This window comes from Myripristis murdjan, chromosome 1 (genome assembly GCF_902150065.1).
Source record: "Myripristis murdjan chromosome 1, fMyrMur1.1, whole genome shotgun sequence".
NCBI classification, from domain to species: Eukaryota; Metazoa; Chordata; class Actinopteri; order Holocentriformes; family Holocentridae; genus Myripristis; species Myripristis murdjan.
In genome coordinates, this window is record NC_043980.1 from 2,708,909 (window position 1) to 2,734,691 (window position 25,783).

Below are 25,783 nucleotides of genomic sequence, written 5' to 3' on the forward strand. Positions count from 1 at the left end.
TCAGGCCTGATTTTCTTCAGTGTTAATTTCAAGCATGGACTCCACCTATGTCAGTTGTCTGTTCATGACTCAAGGCCCCTGGAAGATTGCCGTGAAAACTTCCACTTGATGGTAACAAGTGACGTGCAAGAGAACAGGTGGCTTTACAGTGTCAGAAGTGGGATTCAAACCCATGCCTACATGGGGGATTGAGACCTGAACGCAGCACCTCTAACCGCTCTGCCATTCTGATGGCGTCACCAAGCACAGCTCCCTCTGTTGAACGTTTTTAGAGAGCGCTCTCCTGGCACCAGATCTGGTTGATGAGGCAGAGGAAAATCTGGAATCGAAACCTGGACAACTGCTTGGCAAGCAGCTATGCGTTCCACTGGATTACGGACAGCTTGCACACGATGTGCATGTGTTCTATCTTGGCTGCTTAAAGTGAGCTCCAGCAGCATGTGAACACACTACCTGGGCTGGAAATAAGGGCCAGGACCACTGCCGAAGACGAGGAGGGTGCTTTAAAGTTTCAGGAGCCAGGGTTCCAATCAACACCTTCAAAGGGGACTGCATATCAGCACTTTTAAAGCAGACTGCCCCCTGTGTCCTGCTCCTGGAACTGCTCAGCCACTGAGTGCTTGTTGCAGACAAAGCTGTGCGTGCTGCTGTCTGTTTAATCCCTGTGCTGGCTCTGCCAGAGGAACCTGGGCTGCCCAGGCTCGTTGGTCTAGGGTTATGATTCTCGCTTAGGGTGCGAGAGGTCCTGGGTTCAAATGCTGGATGAGCCCGTGCCAGCAAGGTGCACCTTATTTCCAGGGTAACAATGGCGTCCACTCAACTGTCCATTGGTCATCATGGGCTTAATTAAAACCATTCTTTACAAACTGCCCCAATGAACATCCTGAATCATGATCCGGAGTCTTTAGTTTGGAGCAAAAGTCTTTGCCCACATGCTAGTAGCTTTTCAAAGCATGCATGGCGCTCCAAAGAAATGTAGCTTGATTTTCTTCACATTTAAAAAATGTACTCCCTCAATCAGCTGTATGTTCATGAGTCCGGGACCCTGGAAGACTGAATAAACCACACATGAAGATACATGGGAATAGAAAGCCACATGCAGTGGATGATCCAGACAAACTGCAAACACATTCTATGTGTGTTGCAGGTGTGTTACTGTACATGATTGTGAGCTCAGTGTTGATCGCTCTTGTGTCCAGCAGGTGGCGGCAGTTTACACTTGTTAGTATTATGTTATTGTGTTTAGCTGTGGGTTAGGCTAATATGGACAGAAAAATGTCCATCCATCCATTGCCCAAACCACTTATACTCACAAGGGTTGCTGGAGCCTATCCCAGCGCTCTTTGGGCGGAAGGCAGGGAAACACCCTGGACACGCCAGTCCATCACAGGGCAGACAGACAAACAATGACAGTCACATCTAGGGGCAATTTAGTATCTCCAATTCACCTAACCTGTATGTCTTTGGACTGTGGGAGAAAACTGGAGTGCCTGGTGGACACAGGGAGAACATGCAAACTCCACACACAAAGGACCCTGGGTGGGAATCAAACCCAGAATCTTCTTACTGTGAGGCGCCAGTGCTGACCACTACATCACCGTGCCACCACAGAAAAATGTGCCTTTCCTAGAATAAAGCTGTCTCTGTCTTCCCAACATGTAGAATTCATGTTAGTTTTGCTGATTTTGTGAGAACTATACTATCACTGCCTTCCTGGATTGCTATATGTTTATGTGAAGGACAAAAATGTATGTATTTTTATTTTATTTTATATGTGTTCTGGCAAGTTAACCCAGAACAGATGTCTTTCTCTTTGCTGAGGGGCTACAGCTCATGCAACAGATGATCCAGACAAACTCCAAACACATATTTTATGTGTGTTGCAGAGATGAAATAAATGGAGAAAAGCGGTCCATGTCGCAGTTCCCTTCCATGTCCCTGGCTGAGTGACTGATAGTACAGGATCTGATCAAAGTCCGTTACACAGGGTGTGCATTATGTTGGAGATACTGATACTAAGCCTGCGCCTGGGGAAAGTCCCTCAAAAAAAGACACCCCAATGATCTCAAGGGCTTTTGGTCTGTGGCCCTCACCTCTCATGTGATGAAGACCCTGGAGCGGTTAGTACTGTTCCTCTTGAAAGCACAAGTGCAGCCCAGGATCGCCTCCAGTTCTCGTATAGAGAGAGGATAGGAGTCGAAGACGCTGTCCTCTACCTCCTCCACCAGACCCTCTCCTACTTTGATGAAAGAAGCTGCACTGTGAGGATTCTCTTTTTTGACTTTTCAAGATTATCTATTACATGAAAAGTTGAGCACCATGACAGTTGACCCACATCTTGTGACTTGGACCACTGACTACCTCCCAACAGACCACAGGTTGTCAGGCTTGGAGGCACTGAGTCCAGCACTGTAACCAGCAGCAGGGGTCACCACAGGGGACTGTGCTATCTCCCCTCCTCTTCACACTGTACACAACAGACTCCCAGTACAGCTCTGAGTTCTGTCATATGCAGAAATCAGCTGATGATACTGCCATCGTGGTGTGTATTAGGGGAGGGCGAGTACAGAGGGAGAGTACTGATTCTGATTCTGCTTACTGCCATCATTAAACAGAGGGGGACATTTAGCAGCAGGTTGCCCTCACAGAGCTGTTCCACAGACAGACTCAGGAAGTCATTTGTACCCCATCAGGTTACACAACTCCTTGGTCAGGAGGGGAGGGGGGAGGAGGAGGTGGGCTGATATGGGCTGGTAACCACATGTTGAGGGAGGGTAGGAGTCTAATTACACTCTGTTTTTAGTATCTATTCATGTTTTCATAATGTTCTTATTGTGTCTTCATTACTGATGTCTTTTAATGGTGTCTGTTTTTTAAAGTTGGTGTGAATGTGAGCAGCTGACGACCAACACCTGAATTTCCTTTGGGATTAATAAAAAAAATTTGATCAATCAATCAGTCAATCAAGATTCAAATGGTCTGTGATTCATGCGAAATATTCATTGACTGTTTACAAAACTGGACAAGAAGCTCTGGAATGAGATTTCAAAGCCATTTCTAAAAGTTTAGAAGCCTGCTGTTCACTTTGATATTTTCTGGACTGATGAAAAGGATTGAGAGAAAATCCTTACGTGTCCACCTGGTGGCGCTCAAGCTCCATAAACAGAATGTGAAAGTGAAAGCAGAGCCTGGTGCTGCTTTGAACGGGCCGTGCTGCTCCCTCTGTGCTGAAAGTTGAGATTGAGCAACAGGAGAAGCAGCGGCGTCTTCTCTCTCTGGGTTTCCTCTCCACATGAAGCTGGAAAGTCTCTTGGATTTGATGTGGATGTGATTCAGCAGGTAAAGACCCGACCAGGGATCAGTACAGATGTTTGTGTCTCACAGCTGGAAGACTGCAGAGCAGACTGGGAGCACAAGATGGCGGGAGGGTCTGTCAACATCTTGTTTATATGTTTTACAGATCGAAATATTCATTGTGCCATCATGTTCACTTTTAATGTCTGATACTGATGACAAAATCAACTTTGAAGTATTTAAAATGTGTTTTTTTTTTTTTTTTTTTTTTATCCGTGTTCAAAGTCAGTTCAGAGTAGATTGTAATCTGAACTCATTTGACTGGTGAAAAAAGCAGGAAACACCAAGTGTGACAGCCTCGATCAGCTTGACTGAAGCTCCCCTTTTCTGCTGTTGACTCACGAAGAGAGAAAAACATGTTTATCAATTATTTCACCCATTGTATTTTTAGTTTTTTATACTGCTATCATCTACCATTCAATACTGACCCTTTGAAACATGAGAAAATTAACTTGATTTCTTTCTCACAAAAACAAACAAAAAACATCAGAAAATTAGCAAAATAATTACGAGAAGATAGCAAAGCAATTAGTAAAACAAATAGACAATGACTTATAACTATTATAAATACACATTTAAACTTATCACCAAATTCCCGGCAGAAAATAAAAACCAAAAAATGCAGTGAATGTTGCTGAGAGGCTGAAATGAGAGCTTTGTAAAGGTCAGTAGTTTCCAGTCCATGTGTGAAGAGTCCCAGAGGATTCAAAGTCCTCTGTAGATGAAGCTGCTCAGTGGGTTTGATGTAAAGGGCGGCTGCTCTGAGTGTTACGTCCACTCTGTATATGTGACATGGTGCTGACAGGAAGACAGCACACATCCTGTCATGGAAAGCTTGTTGTCATCAATCAGCCGCTGTGTTTGTGTCAAGGTGTCGGCTCGGCTATGGATGTGTGTGAGGAGAGAGAGGAGGGGCTCCCTGCCTCTGAAAGCTCTCTGTCTGGGGAACATGACAGCCAGACCAAAGCTAAGAGGTGAGATGAGGATCTCTGACTGTCCATGACTGTTCTCCATCTCATAATGTTGCTTCTGAAAATAAGTGCTTGATTATTATCTGAGTATGTTAGTGTTCCTAAGAAAGTAAAACAGTGTTGTTCATAGAGACACAGATCCCTTCACTGTGTTCATGATGTTTCTATCAGGATCCAGCAGGAGAGACCAGACTCCCCTGGACCCAGCTGTGTGTCCTTCAGGAGTGACCGGTCTATGGGTCGACTTATTGTCTTCAAAGACTCACAGCCCTCTGCTGATGATGGGTAATTATGTCAAACTGCTGATAAAACAGATGGTTTGCTGTTATCAGCTTCACAGAGTTATGTGCAGCCGATTTGAACCAAAGTGTGACACAGAGAGGAGACCAGACAGGAATATGGTGACAGAAGGAAGGCGTGATATCCATTGTGTAAATTTCCATCTTGTCCGTTTTGCTTAAGATTCTGAAATTCAATAAGCATTCTTTTAAATATCAGTCACTGAGATGTTTAATTTATTTTGCTAAAAATTTGAATTATGAAAGTTTAATATTTGCCAAAAGCAAAAGTGACCAAGTTTGAATTCTGAATAAATCTGACAAGGAAGGATTTTTTTTTAATTTTCTTATTTTATTTCTTCTTCATGAAGCACTATTTTACTTGTATTTTGGAATATTTAATTCTACTGAACATGAGATATTCAGAGCACGAGGTGAGCCTTAACCTGAGCAGAGCTCAGAGGTGTGTCTGTTCCCAGCTGAGATGTGGGATCTCTTCCATTCACTTCCAGAGGAGGAGAGAAAGTGTCACCTGTGTTACCTGGGACAGGAGGAAAATGAGATGCTTATCAACAGTGTATGGAGACGCTTTATGTTTAAAAGTGTTCAGAGTGAAATGCACAGTCTGTGGCTGAGAAGTGGCAAAGCTCTGTTTTAGAGCAGTGATGTCTGAGGAGCTGCTATTCACTTTTGCTTTGGACATTGTTTAACACCAATGAAGGTGGATCATATTTGTTCTTTGGCTCTCATGATGTTGTTGCTGCTGTCTGTTATGTTCTGTAGTGTCCTGGCAGCCCATGCAGGCTGGCCACCTTTTGCTGCAAGACACCTGGAAAAATAAATTACTACCTAGTACTACTGCCTACCAAATAGTTTAGGATTTTTACTTCAGTAGTACTGTAATGAGTGACTTTGACTTTTACCTGAGTTGTTGATGAACGATGTATCTTTACTTTTCCTGAAGTGTGAATTTGATGAGTTTTTACGCCACTGCTGTGTTCATGATGTTTCTATCAGGATCCAGCAGGAGAGACCAAACTCCCCTGGACCCAGCTGTGTGTCCTTCAAGAGCGACCGGTCTATGGGTCGACTTATTGTCTTCAAAGACTCACCGCCCTCTGCTGATGATGGGTAATTATTTAAAGATCCAGAATCGGTTCGGCCCCTCAGACTCTGTTGACTGAGTTTCCTCTTTCAAAACATCACATCCAATAATCAGAGCAGCTTCTAACATGGAGTTCATTTTGTGTTTCTGCCAGGATTCATCCTGACAGAGCACAACACCTTTAATCACGTGTGTGTGTGTGTGTGTGTCTCTGTGTGTGTGTGTGTGTGTGTGTGTGTGTGTGTGTGTGTGTGTGTGTGTGTGTGTCCTCCTCAGAGTCCAGCAGCAGAGCTCAGAGGTTCCCAGTGGTCAGTCTGCCCAGGAGCATCAAACACACCTGGCCTCCATATTTCTGGTGTGTAAATGCAGCGATATGACACCAGAGCGAGTGCTGTTCTACTGAACATCAGCTCTCATGGAATGCCTCTTGTCCAATCAGATTGCTCCACTGGCACTAACTGTTGTAGAATGAACAACAAGGTCCAAACTGAGCAGCAGCTCAGCTCATAATCGTCTCCATGCTGCACTTTGGACTTTCAGGCTCTTCAACCTGGATCTGATTTTGTGTTTTGGGTCCAAATTTGAAAATGGAACTTGAATTCTTTGATTTTTCTGTTGCAGCTGCTGGAGGAGAACATCAACACTTTTGTGAAGAAGGAGCTGAAAAACCTCCAGAGGTCTCTGAGTCCAGATTACCCAGAATGCTCAGAGAGGCAGAGGGAGGATGAGGAGGTGTTGGACGGTGAGGAGGAAGAGCAGAGGAGGAGCAGCAGAAAGGCTTTTCTGCAGATCACACTGCACCTCCTGAGGAGAATGAAGCAGGAGGAGCTGGCTGAGCGTCTGTGGAGCAGTAAGAGGCTTTTAACTCCTTTAACAGGATGGAAAGGAGGAATGATGGGAAAACTGAATGTTTGCATTTGTAACCTCTGCTGGAAATACAGACATTTCTAAAACAAGAGCTCAGCAATCCCAGATTGGAAGGGAAATGAGCACAATCCTCATGGAGAACCTGGTTAAAGTGTTGATTTGTTCATATTTGTGTAAAATGCTGAACACAAAGTTGGCATGGAAAATGTTGCCTTTCACATTTGGCTGCAGACAGTCAGGACTGGTTTTTCCACCAGCAGCTATGAGCTAAATGGATGCCATGCAGCCACAACTCAGATACATTTACCAGCAAATATTCACATTTCTCTCATTAATGTGACATTCACTTACTGATGTTTTTGTTGTTTGTTCATTCAGAAACTGCCGCTGCAGCGTGCCAACGTGAACTCAGATCTAACCTGAAGAAGAAGTGTGAGTGTGTGTTTGAGGGGATTGCTAAAGCAGGAAACCCAACACTTCTGAATCAGATCTACACAGAGCTGTACATCACAGAGGGAGGGAGTGGAGAGCTCAATGAGGAACATGAGGTCAGATGGATTGAAACAGCATCCAGGAAACCAGACACACCAGAAACACCAATCACATGTGAGGACATCTTTAGACCTTTACCTGGAAGAGATGGACCAATCAGAGCAGTGATGACAAAGGGAGTGGCTGGCATTGGGAAAACAGTCTTAACACAGAAGTTCACTCTGGACTGGGCTGAACACAAAGCCAACCAGCATGTCCACTTCACATTTCCATTCACTTTCAGAGAGCTGAATCTGCTGAGAGGGAAAAAGTTGAGCTTGGTGGAACTTCTTCATCACTTCTTCACTGAGACCAAAGAAGCAGGAATCAGCAGGTTTGAGCAGTTCCAGGTTGTGTTGATCTTTGACGGTCTGGATGAGTGTCGACTTCCTCTGGACTTCAAGAACAACCAGATCCTGACTGAAGTTACAGAGTCCACCTCAGTGGATGTTCTGCTGACAAACCTCATCAAGGGGAAGCTGCTTCCCTCTGCTCGCCTCTGGATAACCACACGACCCGCAGCGGCCAATCAGATCCCTCCTGAGTGTGTTGGCATGGTGACAGAGGTGAGAGGCTTCACTGACCCACAGAAGGAGGAATACTTCAGGAAGAGATTCAGAGATGAGGAGCAGGCCAGCAGAATCATCTCCCACATCAAGACGTCACGAAGCCTCCACATCATGTGCCACATCCCAGTCTTCTGCTGGATCACTGCTACAGTTCTGGAGGACGTGTTGAAGACCAGTGAGGGAGAAGACCTGCCCAAGACCCTGACTGAGATGTACATCCACTTCCTGCTGGTTCAGTCCAAAGTGCAGAACCTCAAGTACCATGGGAGAGCTGAGACAGATCCAGTCTGGACTAAAAAGACCAGGAAGATGATCCTGTCTCTGGGAAAACTGGCTTTTGTGCAGCTGGAGAAAGGCAACCTGATCTTCTATGAAGCAGACCTGGTAGAGTGTGGCATTGATATCAGAGCAGCCTCAGTGTACTCAGGAATGTTCACACAGATCTTTAAAGAGGAGCGTGGGCTGTACCAGGACAAGGTTTTCTGCTTCGTCCATCTGAGCCTTCAGGAGTTTCTGGCTGCTCTTTATGTCTTTCTGTCATTCATCAACTCTGGAGTCAATCTGCTGTTCCAACAATCAGCTTCCAGCTGGTCTGCACTGTTCAACAAGACATCTGAACTAAAACTCCTCCTCCAGAGTGCTGTGGACAAGGCCTTACAGAGTCCAAATGGACACCTGGACTTGTTCCTGCGCTTCCTCCTGGGTCTTTCACTGCCGACCAATCAGAGTCTCATACGAGGCCTGATGACACAGAGAGGAAGTAGCTCACAGACCAATCAGAAAACAGTTCAGTACATCAAGAAGAAGATCAGGGAGAATCCCTCTCCAGAGAGGAGCATCAACCTGTTCCACTGTCTGAATGAGCTGAATGACCATTCTCTAGTGGAGGAGATCCAACAGTACCTGAGATCAGGACGTCTCTCCACAGACAAACTGTCTCCTGCTCAGTGGTCAGCTCTGGTCTTCCTCTTACTGTCATCAGAAGAAGATCTGGAGGTGTTTGACCTGAAGAAATACTCTGCTTCAGAGGAGGCTCTTCTGAGGCTGCTGCCAGTAGTCAAAGCCTCCAGGAAATCTGTGTAGGTTCATAGAAAACTGGACATATTGAATACATAACATTATATTTCCTATACGAGAGAAATTGATTTAAATTTGTTTTCATCTTTGATTCCTCCTCAGGCTGAGTGGCTGTAATCTGTCAGAGAGAAGCTGTGCAGCTCTGGCCTCAGTTCTCAGCTCCCAGTCCTCTAGTCTGAGAGAGCTGGACCTGAGTCACAACGATCTTCAGGATTCAGGAGTGAAGCATCTCTCTGCTGGACTGGAGAGTCCACACTGCAGACTGGAGGCTCTCAGGTCAGTGTTGTTGAATATATAAAGGTGAATTTGTGAGTTTAACATCAGGATTTATAAGACATTTTAATGTTCATTCCCACTAGAATGGAAATCATGAAATTTTGCTAGTCTTGTACTCACCCAACTTTACACACAGACTCACAAAACACTGACTGTAAGAGCTCATATATGAATCACATTAGGTACTAGAGAGTAACATTTCTATGTCCATATATCTTTCCTCAGTCTAAGTGGCTGTAATCTGTCAGAGAGAAGCTGTGCAGCTCTGGCCTCAGTTCTCAGCTCCCAGTCCTCTAGTCTGAGAGAGCTGGACCTGAGTAACAACGATCTGCAGGATTCAGGAGTGAAGCATCTCTCTGCTGGACTGGAGAGTCCACACTGCAGACTGGAGGCTCTCAGGTCAGGATTCCTCAACCTGCTCAACACATGACCAGTTCAGTCCTGATTTCCATGCAGCTTCATGTCACTGAACACATTCCTAAGCTGTGCAGGTTTTTGTGAAAACACAAAGCAGATGATGTGGTGGACTGATTGTGTTTGTGATGGTGTGCAGGCTGTCAGGCTGTCTGCTCACACAGAAAGGCTGTGCTTCTCTGGCCTCAGCTCTGAGCTCCAACCCCTCCCATCTGAGAGAGCTGGACCTGAGCTTCAATCATCCAGGAGACTCAGGAGTGAAGCTGCTCTCTGCTGGACTGGAGGATCCAACCTGGAGACTGGAGGCTCTCAGGTATGGAGAGACACACACAATGTCTTCTAGAGGCCTGAGGAGTATTGTTTCATGTTGAATGGTGGATATGAGTGACGTGGTCTGCTAAATCCTTCATAGGGAAGGTTATTTACTGCCCATGTTTCCATCCTCAAAGAGAATCTGCTGCTCTGACTCTGTTTCTTCCTCCAGGGTGGACCATGGTGGGGAGCAGTGGTTGAAACCAGGCCTGAGGAAGTGTAAGTGTGGATTTAGTTTGATTCATCAACACAAAACCTTCAGCTGTTTAAATGGTGCAGCTGCAGTTTCTGCTGTTTGTTCTGAGCTGCTTTTACCTGCTGAACCAACAGTTCAATGTGCTAGAAATGAGAAAAGTGTCATATAATTCCAAAATAAAAATACAAAAAATGACGCACTGCAACGTTTTTTAAGAGTTTAGATTAATTCCGGAAGCATTTTGTGTGTGTAGTTTCCACAAAGTGAATTTAACTTGAAAATAATACTAGTAGAGCAATATTCACACCTATAAAGAATTATATGAGGTGTATGTGTCGTTAAGTTTGTGTATAAATGGCTCTTCCAGATGTAAAGTGAATTTCCACAGCAGTTTGTGACGTCCATTCATTCAGATCCTGCTATGAATGAAGAGGACAGCTGACACAACGTGTCTTCATCAAAGTGTTAACAAATCAATAATCAAACTGTTAATAAATCAGCAGATAATAACCACAGCAGGTCTGTTGTGTCTTGTTCTCTCCATCAGATTCCTGTGAACTCAAACTGGACACAAACACAGCAAACAGAAGACTTGTCCTGTCTGAGGACAACAGGAAGGTGACAGCAGTGAGACAGAAGAAGCCATATCCTGATCACCCAGAGAGGTTTGAACACTGGCCACAGATCCTGTGTAGAGATGGTCTGACTGGTTGCTGTTACTGGGAGGTTGAGAGGGAAGGAGGGGTTTATATAGGACTGACTTACAGAGGAATCAGCAGGAGAGGAGGCAGTTATGACTATGGGCTTGGATGGAATGAAAACTCCTGGAGTCTGATGTGCTATGATGGAGGATTCACTGCCAGACACAATAACAGAGACACAGTCATCCCTGTCCCCTCCTCCTCTAATAGAGTGGCAGTGTATCTGGACTGGCCTGCTGGCTCTCTGTCCTTCTACAGCGTCTCCTTTGACACACTGATCCACCTCCACACCTTCAGCAGCACCTTCACTGAACCTCTGTACCCAGGGTTCTGGGTTTGGTTTGACTCCTCAGTGTCTCTGTGTGAGATCTGAGGAGTGAGAGTCGCCTCCTGTGTGGAGAAACTCTCACACTGCTGATCAAAGACAGCTGCTGACATGACAGTTCACACCTGAGGAACTTTTAAAATTCATTTGTATAAACTTATTGTACTATTTACAAACAGAAAAATCTCGAGGAACAATAAGAAATATGTTATTTACCCCAGAGGGAAAATTGGGTCAGTCGCTGTTACTCACATTCTCAAGAGAAGAATTAAATTATAAAGAAATATTGCTGAGTCACTGTTAGAGCTATTTTTTCTGCTGACTGCAAATTATACTCACACAGTTTTCTAACTCATCAAGGTGATGTACATCTTTTCTTTTGACTCGACTGATGTCAAATTAATACTCTGATCAATTATTTTGTATGTATTGATTAATCAGATGATAATCAGCTGTGCTGCTTCTGTTCTCATGTTGCTGTGAGTTTTGAAAAACCCAAAGGCAGCATTTAATCCTGATTACAGGTTGGACTGGATTACCAAATCCAAGTCCAGATGTTGCAGCTCCGAAACTTTGTAATCTGTTGTGGCAAAACCCAATTTTCAGATTTAATTCAATCAGATCACTTTGATCTTGGAGGAGAAGTTTTGAAAAATGCCTGCAGACTTCTCAGATCAACATTTGCAACACACTATGAACCACAAACCCTTCAAAACGTCTTTAGGTTTTGCCTTACAGTTTTTTTCGATTGCTAAAACACAAAAAGCAAAAATTAGGCACAATTTTCACAACCTTTACTTCTGTCCCCAATCGCTTGGCTCAATTTGTTATTACTTTAGATTTCCTTATCATATTAGAACTCTGACTTTCCTTCTTTACACTCTGATGTCAATTTCACATCACCTTGTTGTCAAAACACAACACACAATTTTTCAGGTTTGCACACACTTCTCACATAAAATCTCAAAGCATCAATCGACAACACACAAATATTCAAATCTCTAAACTTTTGGGTCTGGCGAGCAATTTGCAATCAAGGACTGCAGCATAAAAGGAGGCTTGACCCTCTGTTTTGTTTGATGAGCAATGGAGAACAGAGACAACAGTAAGAGAAGGAGAGGGGTACGAATGAGAGGAGGAGGAGGACGAGGAGGAATAGGAAGAGGAGGAAGAGGTGGAAGAGGCGGAAGAGGAGGAGGAGGACAAGGAGGAATAGGAAGAGGAGGAGGAGGAAGAGGTGGAAGAGGATGAGGAGGAATAGGAAAAGGAGGAAGAGGAGGAGGAGGAGGAGGACGAGGAGGAATAGGAAGAGGAGGAAGAGGAGGAGGAGGGGGAAGAGGAAGAGGAGGAGGAGGGGGAGGAGGACAACAAGGAGAAGCAAGAGAAAGAAGAAGGAGAATCTGAATCTCCAATGAGATTCGTGCTACTGTATTGGACCATGTGCTCAACAATGGGCTGAGCATGAGAGAGGCTGGCCAGAGGGTCCAGCCAAACCTCAGCCGCTTCACAGTGTCGACCATCATTAGTGCGTTCAGGATGGAGAACAGGTACGAAATCTATTGTCCGTGTGTATTGTAATACTGCATTCAATAGACTACAGCACTGTTTCCTAAACAGTGTTTTGGTACGTATTTGTGGGTCGCAGTCACATTGTTTTGGGTCCCTTTATTCTTTGTTTCCTACATTTTGTTATTAAGTATTATTACAGTTTTTTTAAAATTGCTAAAACACAAAACCCAATTCTCTAAACCAAATGATCAGTTCTCTAGACACATTTAACAAAACTAGCCCCCATTTGCCAAAACCATAAACACATTTCACATGAAGACACAATTCACAAAACGCAGTCCTCCTTTTCTCATAAATCTGAACATATTTTGTATTGCTAAAACACAAGTTGCAAAAAAACTCTGCTCAAATTCTCAAATTAAAGCTCATGTGATGCAAAATGCTTGCCACTGTCAGCAAAATTTGAACACAATGAACATACCTGGCTTCATTCATTGAACATAACAACTCAAAATTGAAGACAGTTGTTGCAAATGATGTGACCACACCTATAAAAAGCCAGTTCAGAGTGCACAGTTTGCTGAAGGCTCCAAACGTACACCACAATGGACAGAGGCAGAGGCAGAGGCAGAGGAAGGAGTTCGAGTCAGAGCAGGGAGAGGAGCAGGCCAAGGAGAGAGAGCAAGACAAACTTGCACCGTCATTACAGATGAGATGAGAGCAACAGTCATTGACCATGTCATTGTCCATGGCATGACAACGGCTGAGGCAGGACTAAGAGTCCGCCCAGACTAGGCTATCCAGGCATTCAGAGAACACAACAGGTACTGTACTGTACTGTATTGCTGTGTTGGTCACTACAGTAGATTTTTAGGTAGGAGTAGGCCTAGTAACATGGAACATGGAAGTTTAGGGCCCCCCCTCCTGTCAAATCCCACTTTATCCACTGCCTATAGGATACCCTTTGTGTGCAACTCTGATCGTATCAAAGACCTGCATTACGAGTATGTGCAAGTAAGTACACATCCATGTAACCAGATTAGAGAGTGGTTCAACATCAGCCAACAATTCCTCAATGTCTGTCTGCCACCCTACTCACCTTTCCTCAACCCCATAGAGGAGGTTGGTATATATCATAGAGGGAAAATATTGCCTGCGATGTAGATGAGGCCCTGTGGCCCGACCCAGCTCAACGATGTGATGGCGCACAATGATTGTGGTGTGTGAGTGTGGTATAGTTCCATAAATAAAAAAAAAAACTTCACACCCTGAACATTGTGTTTTCAATGAGTATTGTTGTGTGTAATGGATCCTCTGTAGTGTTTGCATTAAGTTGTGATACAGTACAGTAGTGTACATACTGTATTTTCTGTAGATTTACATACTGTTCATATGAAACACACAAATCTATGAATGCCCAATATCTACAGTAATATATTTTGAGAACAGATACTGTAAGGTTTCTCAAAATGTGTTTTGGCAGTTGTGAAAAAAAGTAAAAAAAAACATTCTCACACACTGAACATTGTGTTTCCAGTTGTTTTGTTGTAGAGTGTAATGATGTGTATAGTGTTTAAATTTTTGCAGGCTTTGAGCAGCTGTTTTGGTGTGAAAGTTTGAGTTTTGAAAAGAGAAGGTGTGGTTTTGTGTATGTAGCTTTAGAAAAGTGTGTTGTGTTTAGAGTTTTGAGAAAATGGAGGAAAGTTTTGTGAAATGGGTTTTAGCAATTTAAAAAAAAACTGTATTATTTCAAAACATTTAAGTAAAGAAAAATGATTCCAAGAAAGCAACGTTTGAAAAAAGTTGTTGTTGTCGACGGTCACCTGACTGTCTCGTTTTATCTGTTTTTATTGTAAAGCACTCTGTGTATTCGTACTGTGAAGAGCGCTATATAAATAAAATTTTACTTACTTTTTACTTACTTACTTACTTAACGTTTAAAAATAAAATGTTTTGTCTGAAAATTTGTGTGATGTTTTATGTTTGTTTATGTTTGTCTATGAGAGAAGTGGGCATTGTCATTGATTCATTGTGTTCCATTTCTATAATTGTGTTTTCAATTTTGCTCTTCAGTGTTCTGTACATGCTTGGTAGTCAGTGGCGGTTCTGCCCATGTTGCCGCCCTGGGCGAAATTACTGCCTTGCGCCCTTCCGTTCTAGCCAGCGAGAACTTCCAAGCGATAACGGCCGCTACCGGTGCCCCTCTGGCGGCTACACGCGCCCCTCCCAGAGCAGGGGCGCCAACACCTGCACAAATACCTTTTTTGGAAAAATACTTTTTATATGGACAAAATCTTGTTTGTATAAAAAAAAAAAAAAAAGCCACCGGTCAGCATCAGGCGGGCCGGCCGCGGCACCGGCTTGATGCTTACAGGTGCCGCGCCCACCCGGTCAGGTCTGCCGGATGTGACAGGTGAGCGGCACACACATACTGCCATCCTCTCATTATAAATCAACTTTTGTTCATACGCGGCTGCAGCAGCACAACGGACAGTGACACAGACAACATGGTTGATTATTGACTGCGCAATGCGGCCATTCGCCGGTAATTGCGGCATCAGGCGAGCCTACCTACTGGTTTATATGCAAGCACAATACATGTGTATTTGCTTAGACCCCAATATTAGACGAGGGCGTATTTTCAGGGCATTTTCAATGGAAAAAATATTGTCTTATATTCAGATGAATACGGTAATAGAAAACTGCTTTGCAGCGAGGATGATTTTTTTTTTTTTTTTTGCGCTCATGCCGCCCCCCACGTGACATGAAAATATGCCGCCCCGGGCGGCTGCCCGCTTCGCCCGTGCCTAAAACCGCTACTGTTGGTAGTGTTCAGCCAAAAGCTTAGTTGTGTTTATTCAATGAATGGTATGTGTGTGTCATGTGAAAATATGGCTGTGTTTACCAAATGAAAACACGAGTTCCATTTTGTGAACATGTTAAGAGATTTGATGGCAAAGAGTTGTTTTGCAAAGGGATGCCAGGGTTTAGCAATTTGTGTGTGATGTTTGGAGTTTTGTGTGTGCAGTTTTGAAAAAAACGTACAGTTTTGAAAAACGTGTTTTAGCAATCGAAAAAAACTGTAAAAACTCTCCACACTCCTTAATCAGCCCTTTGGTTCCAGACTAGTTCCCTTCATTTGACCTGAAGACAAAATGAAGGAACATTTCAGGAGAATCTCTGTCTTCATTTTAATTTAAGGGCCAATCAAGGCTTTTTTTTTTTTTTTGATAATCTCTTAATTTAGCATTTCACAGAGAAGTCAAATGTTTTACAGTGAACTGAACATATTATCGTCCATTGAAGGCGCAAGTTGTGTTTTTTATATTTTGAGTGGCATTTCAGGGATAATTGAGGAATAATTATTAGTAAATGTGTCAAATGAAGGTAAAAGGAAGGAGCTGTAAAGGGACCTGTTAACATCAGTCTCATGCAACTTTTCACAAGCATTTTATAGCATTTTCTGAAGCTCATGTATCAACTGTGCATCTAATAAATCGACGATGTCGATGTTAAATGTAGTCAACTATGAATCTACTCAAAGTCTTGTGGGTGCAAATAGAAAAAAAAAAAGACTTGGAAAAATGAGCAATCTTTATGAAGCTACACTAAAAGAAAGAAACTCCTAACCTTCCTGATGATGATGATGTGTGTGTTGTCATGTTGTTGAGTTTGGAGTTTTCTTCTGAGAAGCAAACAGCATTAAACTGTCAGATGGTTTCACGGAGCTGGACCGGACCTTCTCTCCAAGAGAAACCTTTCACTCTGAGAGTTTCTGCTGTCATGGAAATCCAGGGCAAGTCATGGAATTTGAAAGTGTGTTTTCCAGACCTGGAAACTGGAAAGTCATGGAAGTTTTTTATTTTTATTTTTATTTTTTTTTAATAATGGTCATCTTCACATCTTCAATGGATCTACAACCTGAGGAGGGAGAGCAGTTCAGATATTTTGAACGACCGGCCAGTCAGACTTCAGAAACTAGGCGGTTGCTAGGAGACAAATCTCTCATCGTGACTTCCTGGTGCTTCGCTCGTTAGTCCCCATGTCCACTCAGGAAAATTCAGTCTGTAATTATGGAAAAGTTTTGGAATTTAACTGACTGATAAATGTGGAGACGCTGTCAGACAGTTTAGTTTCCTGTCGTGATCTTTCCTTTCTTGTACTCTGTTGACCTTTGACTTTTGTACCCTTATAACCTCACACAGCTGACTGCTATGGGTTATGATGCTCTGATGAAGCTTCAGGGAAGTTTAAGCATTCATTTGTGTTTTCTCCATTCTGCTCAGTAAATGTGATGTGGAGGGATGTGATGTGTGATTTGGGGATTTGTCTTCTGTCAACACCAGGAGGGGTTAAAGTGATCCGGATAAATGGTCCTCACACATTTGTGAAGTTCAGCCCAGATCCTCTGTTGTTGTCTCTGAGTGGAAAGTCTGCATTACAGCTGTGACGTCACTAAACCACATCCTCCCACAAACTGCACACTGTGGCACACAACACACACGACATTTCCTTTATGAAACCAGCACACATACATGAAGAACAGGCCAAACAGTTTGAGAAACAACAGTTCAGAGATGGCTATACAAGCCAGAAAAGCGAACTCCAAATCGGGTTTTGTGCTCGTCACTGATGTGCAGTTGCTGCAACATCACTGCATGTCATGTTCTCTTTTTCTGATTTGTCAAAGCATCCTTTGTTTGATGTCCCACATTCTCATCCTCATGTCTAATTGGCCGAACGAGTCACTGACAGGTGGACGGAGCTCAGGCCGTGGGTTCAAGACTGTGTCCATCACACCAGCTGGGAACCAACGACAGACCAAGTCCAATAAAACTCTCACATGCATGTGAACAGAAAGAAGTTCACATGTGCTGTGCATGCTGAAAGGTGTGTGTGTGGGATGTATAAATAGAGGTCTGTTTAATTTTTATGCATTTCAGTTAAGTTCAAGTTCAGTAATCATTTTATTTTTATTTTCAGTTTATTATTTTCATGTGTTTACTGTCAAGTAGCTCTGTTTGTCTGTGAATGTGGTGTAGAGTGTTGTGGGGCATGTTAGCCAGCAGGTGGCAGCACCACCGTTTCTGACTGTTGTTTAGACTGAAACAGGGACAAGCTTCCCCCTCTGTATGTGTACAGTGCAGAGCAACATCCGTAAAATTCCTGTTTACACCAAATTTCTTGGGGTAACAACTGATGAAAATCTTAATTGGAAACCTCAAACATTTACAGTCCAAAGTCTCAAAAACAATTGCAGTGTTAAATAAAGCAAAACAGGTTCTGGATAAAAACTCACTTAACATTCTGTACTGTTCTCTAGTTTCACCATTCCTAACCTACTGTGCTGAGGTCTGGGGTAACAATTTCAAGAGTTCTCTACAATCTCTATTCATTCTCCAAGAAAGAGCAGTCAGGGTCATTAACAGAGCAGGTCATAGGGATCACACACACATTTACTGTTTCATCAGTCAAAACCGTTAAAATTCAACGATTCAAGGATGTTCAAAGCCAAAAATAACTTTGAGATTAAAGTCGTAATATTACGAGAATAAAGTCGTATTTTTTGAGAAAAAAGTTGATATATTTGGAGAAAAAAAAGGAAATACTTCATCACATCAGCACAACATTATCATCAGTATCAGGAATTTAAAAAGAATATGCAAGAAACTGCGTCTATTCCGACGAAAGAACCACACAGACATAGAGGAAATCACCTCTTTTGTGGAGGAGGAAATGGCTGGCACCGGTCGTCTGCAAGGTTATCGTTGGATGCATCAGCGGGCTATTCAAAGGGGTTTTGTGGTTTCTCAAGAAACAATCAGACTGGTGATCAAGATTTTGGATACAGAGGGAGTGGAGCTCCGGTGAGCATCTCCGACGTCGGAAGTACACGTACAGGGGCCTCAACGCCTTATGGCTTGTGGACTCATAAACTAAAGCCCTATGGCATTGCTATTAATGGCTGCACCGATGGGTTCAGTCAGCACATAATGTGGATGGAGGCATATACAAAGAACAGTAATCCCAAGGTAATTGCTGACTACTTCATAAACACTGTGGCGCGCATTGGAGGGTGTCCACAGCGGTTGAGAGCTGACCCAGGAACGGAAAACGGGCATATCAGGGAAATGCAGATGTTTCTGCAGAGAAATCACACGGACCATCATGCAGGAGAAGGACATTTCATCTACGGATGCAGCACGGCCAGTCAGCGGATAGAGTCGTGGTGGAATGGGGGGGAATCCTACGTAAAAAGACTGTACAGTTTTGGATGGACATTTTCCAAACCCTCAGAGATTATGGGCTTTTCACAGTGGAGTCCCTGGACAACAACCTGGTACAGTTCTGCTTCCTCAGCCTCATCCAGGTACAGTGTTGAACAAGGTTTGAGTTATAATGTGAGCTTTGTAGGAGTCTCTAAAATAACTAACGTTAGATTTGGAGATAAATAAATGAACAATAGTTGCGCTCTCCTTAACCCTTATATGGTATTCGTTTTTTTGTTACACAGGGAGTCCTGCTGGGTCTGGTGGACCCATTGCATTTTGTGGCTTTTAATTCAACAGAATCAAACCTTTTTTTGTTAAAATACTCAGCAGATTTTTACTTCATCCCAATTGCAAGTAATATAAACAATACATATGTTAAATTTGTTCCCTTTACCTTATTAAAATCACATTTATGAATAAAAATAACACTCGTTTTTTTTTTTTTTTATTAAAATGCAACAAAATAAGAAAATCTATCATAAAACAGGCATAACTAGAAAATAATCAGCAAATGTACAAATGAAGGCAGTTTTTTTCATAACTAGTGTTTTATTTGAATTTCATTAGAAATGTAACCTAACATTTACACATAAAATCTGTCTGAACAACACATTAGCCCAATTGAACATGGCCATTTCATACCAGACTATGCCATACAATAGGTGCAGAGTTTCACTATGTGTGTATTGCAAATGTACTTCTTGCACTGGGTGCATGTAGAGTGTTTTTCTGTCCATCTTGGGTCCACACACATCACAGCGCTTCTTTTTGTTACTGGCCACAATCTAGAATAATGAAAAGATAAAGATCTTTACTAACACTCGTCACATTGGCAGCTATGCGGGGCGGTTCATTTCTTGAAAATGAAGACCATTCAATTCTGCCATTTCTTGACATCCATATGTTGTCATTTGCAAGCTGCTCACCAGCTGGCCCTGGGGCTGGCTGCTGGCCTGCTGGTCCTGAGGTACGCTTGCGTTTGGGAGGCGGCTGACGGGCTGATCCTGGCCTCTCATGGGCTGGTCCTGGGCCTGGTTGCTCGTGGGCTGGTCCTGGGCCTGGTTGCTCATGGGCTGGTCCTGGCTGCTCACATCGTCCTGGTTTTCTGAAGGGCTGGTCCAGAGGCTCTTTTACGCTTCTGAGTTGGCTGATGCTCATCCTCCTCTTCAAACTCAGTGTCAGACTCAGAATTTTCAGAAATGTGATCCTCACATTCTTATAAGGGTTAAGGAGAGAGAATTCACTTCTCATTACATGGTCCTACACTTACACACACACGCACGCACGCATGCACGCACTCACTCACACACACACACACAGCTGACACCCTCAGGACAGTGTCTTTGTCCAGAGTGCGAGGTAAACGCTGCTCCCTGCCCCAACGCTTCACCTGATGTTGCTGCTGGTGAAATATTACACACACACACACAAACTTGTTTTTCTTCATCACAGTGGACCATTGAAGCCTTCCAGATTTTCATGTAGCAGCCCACTACTTGCAGCAGTTGTGTCAAGTACATTGCAACAACCCCAAACTGCCCAATAATGGCCACATAGTGTCAATTGTCTGAAATATCACAGCCAAGGCCTAGTGCCAGGATGAAGTGACGGCCAACAATCAGCGCTGTCCACGGTGCTGAAACAATACTCGGCGCTGTCCACGGTGCTGAAACATCACTCAGCACTGTCCACGGTGCTGAAACAACCACCCGTGCTGTCAACAGTGCCGAAACAGTAATCAGCACAGTCTGTGGTGCTGAAACAACACTATGCGCTAGGGCTGCACAATTAATCGAATTTTAATCGTGATCACGATTTTGGCTGCCACGATTAAATGAGCCTGATCATCGGCGATATTTACATTTAAAATGCAGGCTCTGCTGCATATCTAATCAAGAACTTTCTCAGCCAGTAGTCAGCCAACCACCAGGGGGCGAACGCATGGTTAGGGCTTCATTAAGCTGCCTAAATAACAAGCGAGCGCACCCTGCAACAGCAGCCTCAAGTTACTTGGTGGACTGATGAGAGCGAGTCATGTCGGGAGAAGAAGGTAGGCTACTGCAGTTCCTGCAACAAGTTCCCCGTCAGAGAGGCTCCTCAGGGCCTGCTCACATAGGGCCATTTGCTGCGTATCGTACTAAAGCAAAAATGCCCCTCTCTCCCCAGTCCCTGGCTGGCCTGCACTCACATTACCTAAAGCCCAAACGCGCCTTAGCGCGATTGCCCCCGGTATACACATCATCACGTTGAAACAGGACAACAGGCATGGTCCGACGTCATCATAAATCAATATAGTTCAAATACATTAATTATGTCTTCCTTTTAACTAAAAGACATTTTTGTTTCTTTTAATCAGACAGGTTAAGAGATGTTTATTTACCTTGACAGTTTCGGAGGTAACTTCCTCCTTCAGAAAGGTCCAACTGACAGCCGGAGCGGCATGTCAGCTGGCTGCCGCGCACACCGGCCGGCACCGCGGCGCACACAGACTGCCATATATACCTTTCATCATAAATCAACTTTTGTTTATACGCGGTTGCAGCAGCACCATGGACAGCGACACAGACAACATGGTTGATTATTGATTGCGCGACGCGGCCATTCGCCAGTAATCGCTGCGCGCATTAAACGATTTTGCGGAGGCAGGAGGAAAGTTGCATGATTTACGTTGTATCCACGTTCGCGCGCTGCGTGCGTGACCGTGCATGTGCTCGTGCATGAACGCCCGTACCGTGCTGGAGCACACCACATCCCCTCCAACCGTGCCAGAGTGGGGGAAGTGTACTGTATTCAAGCAGGGAACGGAGCGATCACACTAGTCAAATAATTTTATTTTTTTATTATTAAGCATTTATTTTATTTAATTTTTCATTTTGCACTGAAAACTGTTCATATATTGTTTGTTTAAAAGTAGTGCAATAAAAATACAGATGCTTTCCCTAACATGATGAATAATTGTGATGAATAATCGTGATTACAATATTGATCAAAATAATCGTGATTATCATTTTGGCCATAATCGTGCAGCCCTACTATGCGCTGTCCATGGTGCTGAAACAGCACCCCACGCTGTCCATGGTGCTGTGGATGCATACAGTGGCACAGAACTGTATTCACTATTAAGGACTGAGATACTAAATTTTTAAATGTTTTGCTATGTTCTCCTTGTTTTTGTATTGCCATGTAAAGACTGTCTGACATGGCCTCACAGGAGGTTGGCACAATGTGATGTTACTCCTACAGAACCCTTGGCAGTTCTGTCTTTACAAATACTGTGTAAATATTGTGTACATAAGGACACTTTCTTTGAACACATTACTTGTTCACATTCTATCCAAATATGTACTAAAGACACGAATAAGCAGTTATTCAGTAACAATAAAGGTAACCTAATTAGACTTAGCTGAGATTTGTTGTACTGTCAAGTATATGCTGTACAGGAAATAAAACTTACTTTTTCTGTGAGCATATCATGCTTATTTTCAGTTTAATACTATCATCGTGGGTTACTACTAGAATATGTGTCCATATTGTAATGCTCAAAACACATTATCTTTCTCATACTGTCCATTGCTGAAGACTGTATTCAACCTCCTCCTGAGGTCCACTTTAAAGCCAAATACAAAAGCTATGGGAAGTTAGGGGGTTAAAACAGTTGCTGTAACATGATTAGTGAATGACTGATGTGATTTTAGTAAAAATAGCAATATGCTGTAAAAGTTCTCCATAACAAGTAAAAGTCCCAATATTACAATAAAATAATATCAGCAAAATGTATTACATTAAAAAAAAGCAAGTCATAATGCAATAAAAGCTGTGTGTGTGTGTGTGTGTGTGTGTGTGTGTGTGTGTGTGTGTGTGATAATTTTTTTTTTCTGAATTGTAGTATAAAAGTTGATAAAGTAGCTTGAGGGGGAAATACTCATGTAAAGTACAAGTACAACAATCTGCTTGGAGTTCAGCAAATGAGTTCATGTACTTAGTTCTACACCACTGCTGAATGAACATTTTTTAATTAAAATGGACTCATATACAATGTCAAACATATATTTTACTAACTTCTTTAATAAGTAAACATTCATAGTAAAACATTTGCAAATGACCTCACGAAAATCATTGTCTTTGACTTATTACTGTAATCTATGACAATGAATAAAGTCCAGCAGTTACAACCTTGGAAATCTCCATTTAATCACAACTCATCAACACATTTTTTTTCTGTAAACAATTTGAAACCTCACTTTTATCACAAGTGATCGATACATTTTTCTCCCAACAATTAGAAACCTCAGTTATTTTTCTGTAAAAAAAAAAAAAAAAAAAAAAAATAGAAACCTCAGTTTGATCACAACTAGTCAATACATTTTTCTGTAAACAACTAGAAACCTCAATTTGATCATAACTTATAAATGCATTTTTCTATAAAAAAAAAAAAAAAATAGAAACCTCAGTTTGATTACAAGAGATCAATACTTTTTTTCTGCAACTGAGATACATTTGAACAGTGTTTTGGTCTTTTCTATTAGATGAGAATGTATGTGTGTGTGCGTGCGTGTGTGTGTGTGTGTGTGTGTGTGTCGGAGAGTGTGAATGTTCCTGTATTAATTACTTATGCTAAGGACTGCATGTGTTTGTTTGCATTGTGTGCTGATTCTATTATTGCCATCATTAAACAGAGGGGTACATTTGGTTTTCGTGCAGGAGTCGCTCTCGTCACTCCCTGCTCGACTCAGCTCGCTTGGAACCCCAGCTGAGTAGGTCCTAAAATGGGACCTGCTACCAGGTACTACCACCTAATGGAAAAGCTCTCAAACCGAGTGAGAGTCGAGCCGAGTCGAGCTGAGTAGGTACTAGTGGAAAAGGGCTCTGTGGCAGGTTGTGGCAGGTTGCCCTCACAGAGCTGTTCCACAACACTTTGGTCAGGAGGGGAGGGGGGAGGAGGAGGTGGGCTGATATGGGCTGGTAACCATATGTTGAGGGAGGGTAGGAGTCTAATTACACTCTAATTACACACTTTATTTTTTAGTTACATTTTTTTTTTAGTATCTATTCATGTTTACATAATGTTCTTATTGAGTCTTTATTGCTGATGTTGTTTATTGGTGCCTGTTATTAAAGTTGGTGTGAATGTGAGCAGCTGATGACCACCACCTGAATTTCCATTGGGATTAATAAAGAATATTTGATCAATCAATCAGTCAATCAAGATTCAAATGGTCTGTGAATCATGTGGAATATTTATTGATTGTTTACAATACTGACATGGAGGACAAGACGCTCTGGAATGAGATTTCAAAGCCATTTCTAAAACTTCAGAAGCCTGGTGTTCACTTTGATATTTTCTGGATCGATGAAAAGGATCCAGAGAACTTCCATTCCTGTCTACTTGGTGGCGCTCATGCTCCATAAACAGAATGTGAAAGTGAAAGCAGAGCCTGGTGCTGCTTTGAACGGGCCGTGCTGCTCCCTCTGTGTCAGGTAGATTGTAAACAGGAACAGTTCAAAGTTAATTTTTTTCTGCGCCAGATTGTGCCAGAGGTCAAGTCCTCTGTAGATGAAGCTGCTCAGTGGGTTTAATGTAAAGGGCGGCTGCTCTGAGTGTTACGTCCACTCTGTATATGTGACATGGTGCTGACAGGAAGACAGCACACATCCTGTCATGGAAAGCTTGTTGTCATCAATCAGCCGCTGTGTTTGTGTCAACAACACAATTATGCAGCTACTGGGCCAGTGTCTAGGCTTGAGGAGAGTGGTGAAATAAACTAGAAATAACAAGACTAGAGACAGGGTTTTTTTTTTTTCCCAAATAAAATGATCCTGCATTTTACTGAAGAAGAATAAATATTATATAGATCAATAAATATGGAAAAAATAAATGAAATAAAATATGTACAATAAATATATACAATCAATATTCTTGAACATTCTTTCTGATACCTTCTCTTAAGTTGAAGAGTTATATCTTATTGATGTGTTTACAGGTTATTTATTTATTATAATATATATATATATATATATATATATATATATATTGGATATTAGATGTAAGACAGGTCTCCTATGCTCTTATTAATAAGTTATTTGGTTTTGATTGTTTAATCTAATTTCCAGCTATTTAGTCCTAATTTGTATCTGTTTCTTTCTTTTGATTTAACTCTCTTTCTTTCTTTCTTTCTTTCTTTCTTATTCTGACTTTTTTCATTAAACAGATATCCTTCACAGGTAACCCATTAAAAGAAAACAAAATACATACGTTCAAAATGTTCAGAATATTCAAAATGTTCAGTGTTCAGAATGTTCACGTTAATAATCAGTTCATTTTCATCAATTAAATTTCTATTATCCAGATGAATCAGTGAAGGAGGCGTTAAATCAGGACTGCTCTGATCTAAAAATGTATATGAGTAACGTAAAAATAAAAAAATATTCATTTGTATAATCTATATCTGTCCTGTTTTATGTGTGTATTTATGGACCTGAGTCTGCTAAATAAATTGAATTGAATTGAATTGAATATCAAATGAAGAAACAGCAGCAGGAGAGATGGGATAAGGAGACAAAGTGGAGGTGTTTTTATGATCTTCACCAACAGTGAGACCTGCTGACCTCTGGGAAGATGCTGGAAGGAGGAGGGTGTAGCCTGGAGGTTCAGGTTAGTCAGCTCAAACCAAATGAAATCAGGTGAGGACAACGTGAAGAAGAAGGAATATGAGAAGCTGGAGAAGAACCAGGGAGTGGAAGAGGAGCTGGAGAAGATGTGGGAAGTGAAGGCCAAAGAGTCCTGGTGGTGATGGGAGCACTCGGGACTCCAACAGAGTCCAAGAACAACAAGTGAGATCTGAGTCCAGAAGAGTGCAGAGTTCAGAAGAGCTGAGATCCTGAAGACGCTCAAAGTCCCAGGTCTCTGGTGGAGACTGAGACTGAGGAGGACACACATCACACCCAGGGACATTTTATATATGTCCACTGGAGTGTCCTATATGCCCTGACGTCCCTGCAGTATATGTGTGTGTGTGTATATATATA

The 25,783-nt window shown here is 42.5% G+C and overlaps 1 protein-coding gene across 1 annotated transcript; it reads left to right on the forward strand.

The window, feature by feature from the left end:
• Nucleotides 1–4,384: 4,384 nt before the first annotated feature.
• On the forward strand, nucleotides 4,385–11,053 carry LOC115375335 (NLR family CARD domain-containing protein 3-like). The gene is made up of 11 exons (XM_030075083.1): nucleotides 4,385–4,393; nucleotides 4,497–4,610; nucleotides 5,621–5,734; nucleotides 5,985–6,063; nucleotides 6,330–6,558; nucleotides 6,954–8,754; nucleotides 8,855–9,028; nucleotides 9,254–9,427; nucleotides 9,582–9,755; nucleotides 9,927–9,973; nucleotides 10,498–11,053. Exons 2-11 carry the CDS (start codon nucleotides 4,561–4,563, stop codon nucleotides 11,022–11,024), a joined length of 3,369 nt encoding a protein of 1,122 aa, XP_029930943.1. The 5' UTR covers nucleotides 4,385–4,393; nucleotides 4,497–4,560; the 3' UTR covers nucleotides 11,025–11,053.
• Nucleotides 11,054–25,783: the final 14,730 nt, after the last annotated feature.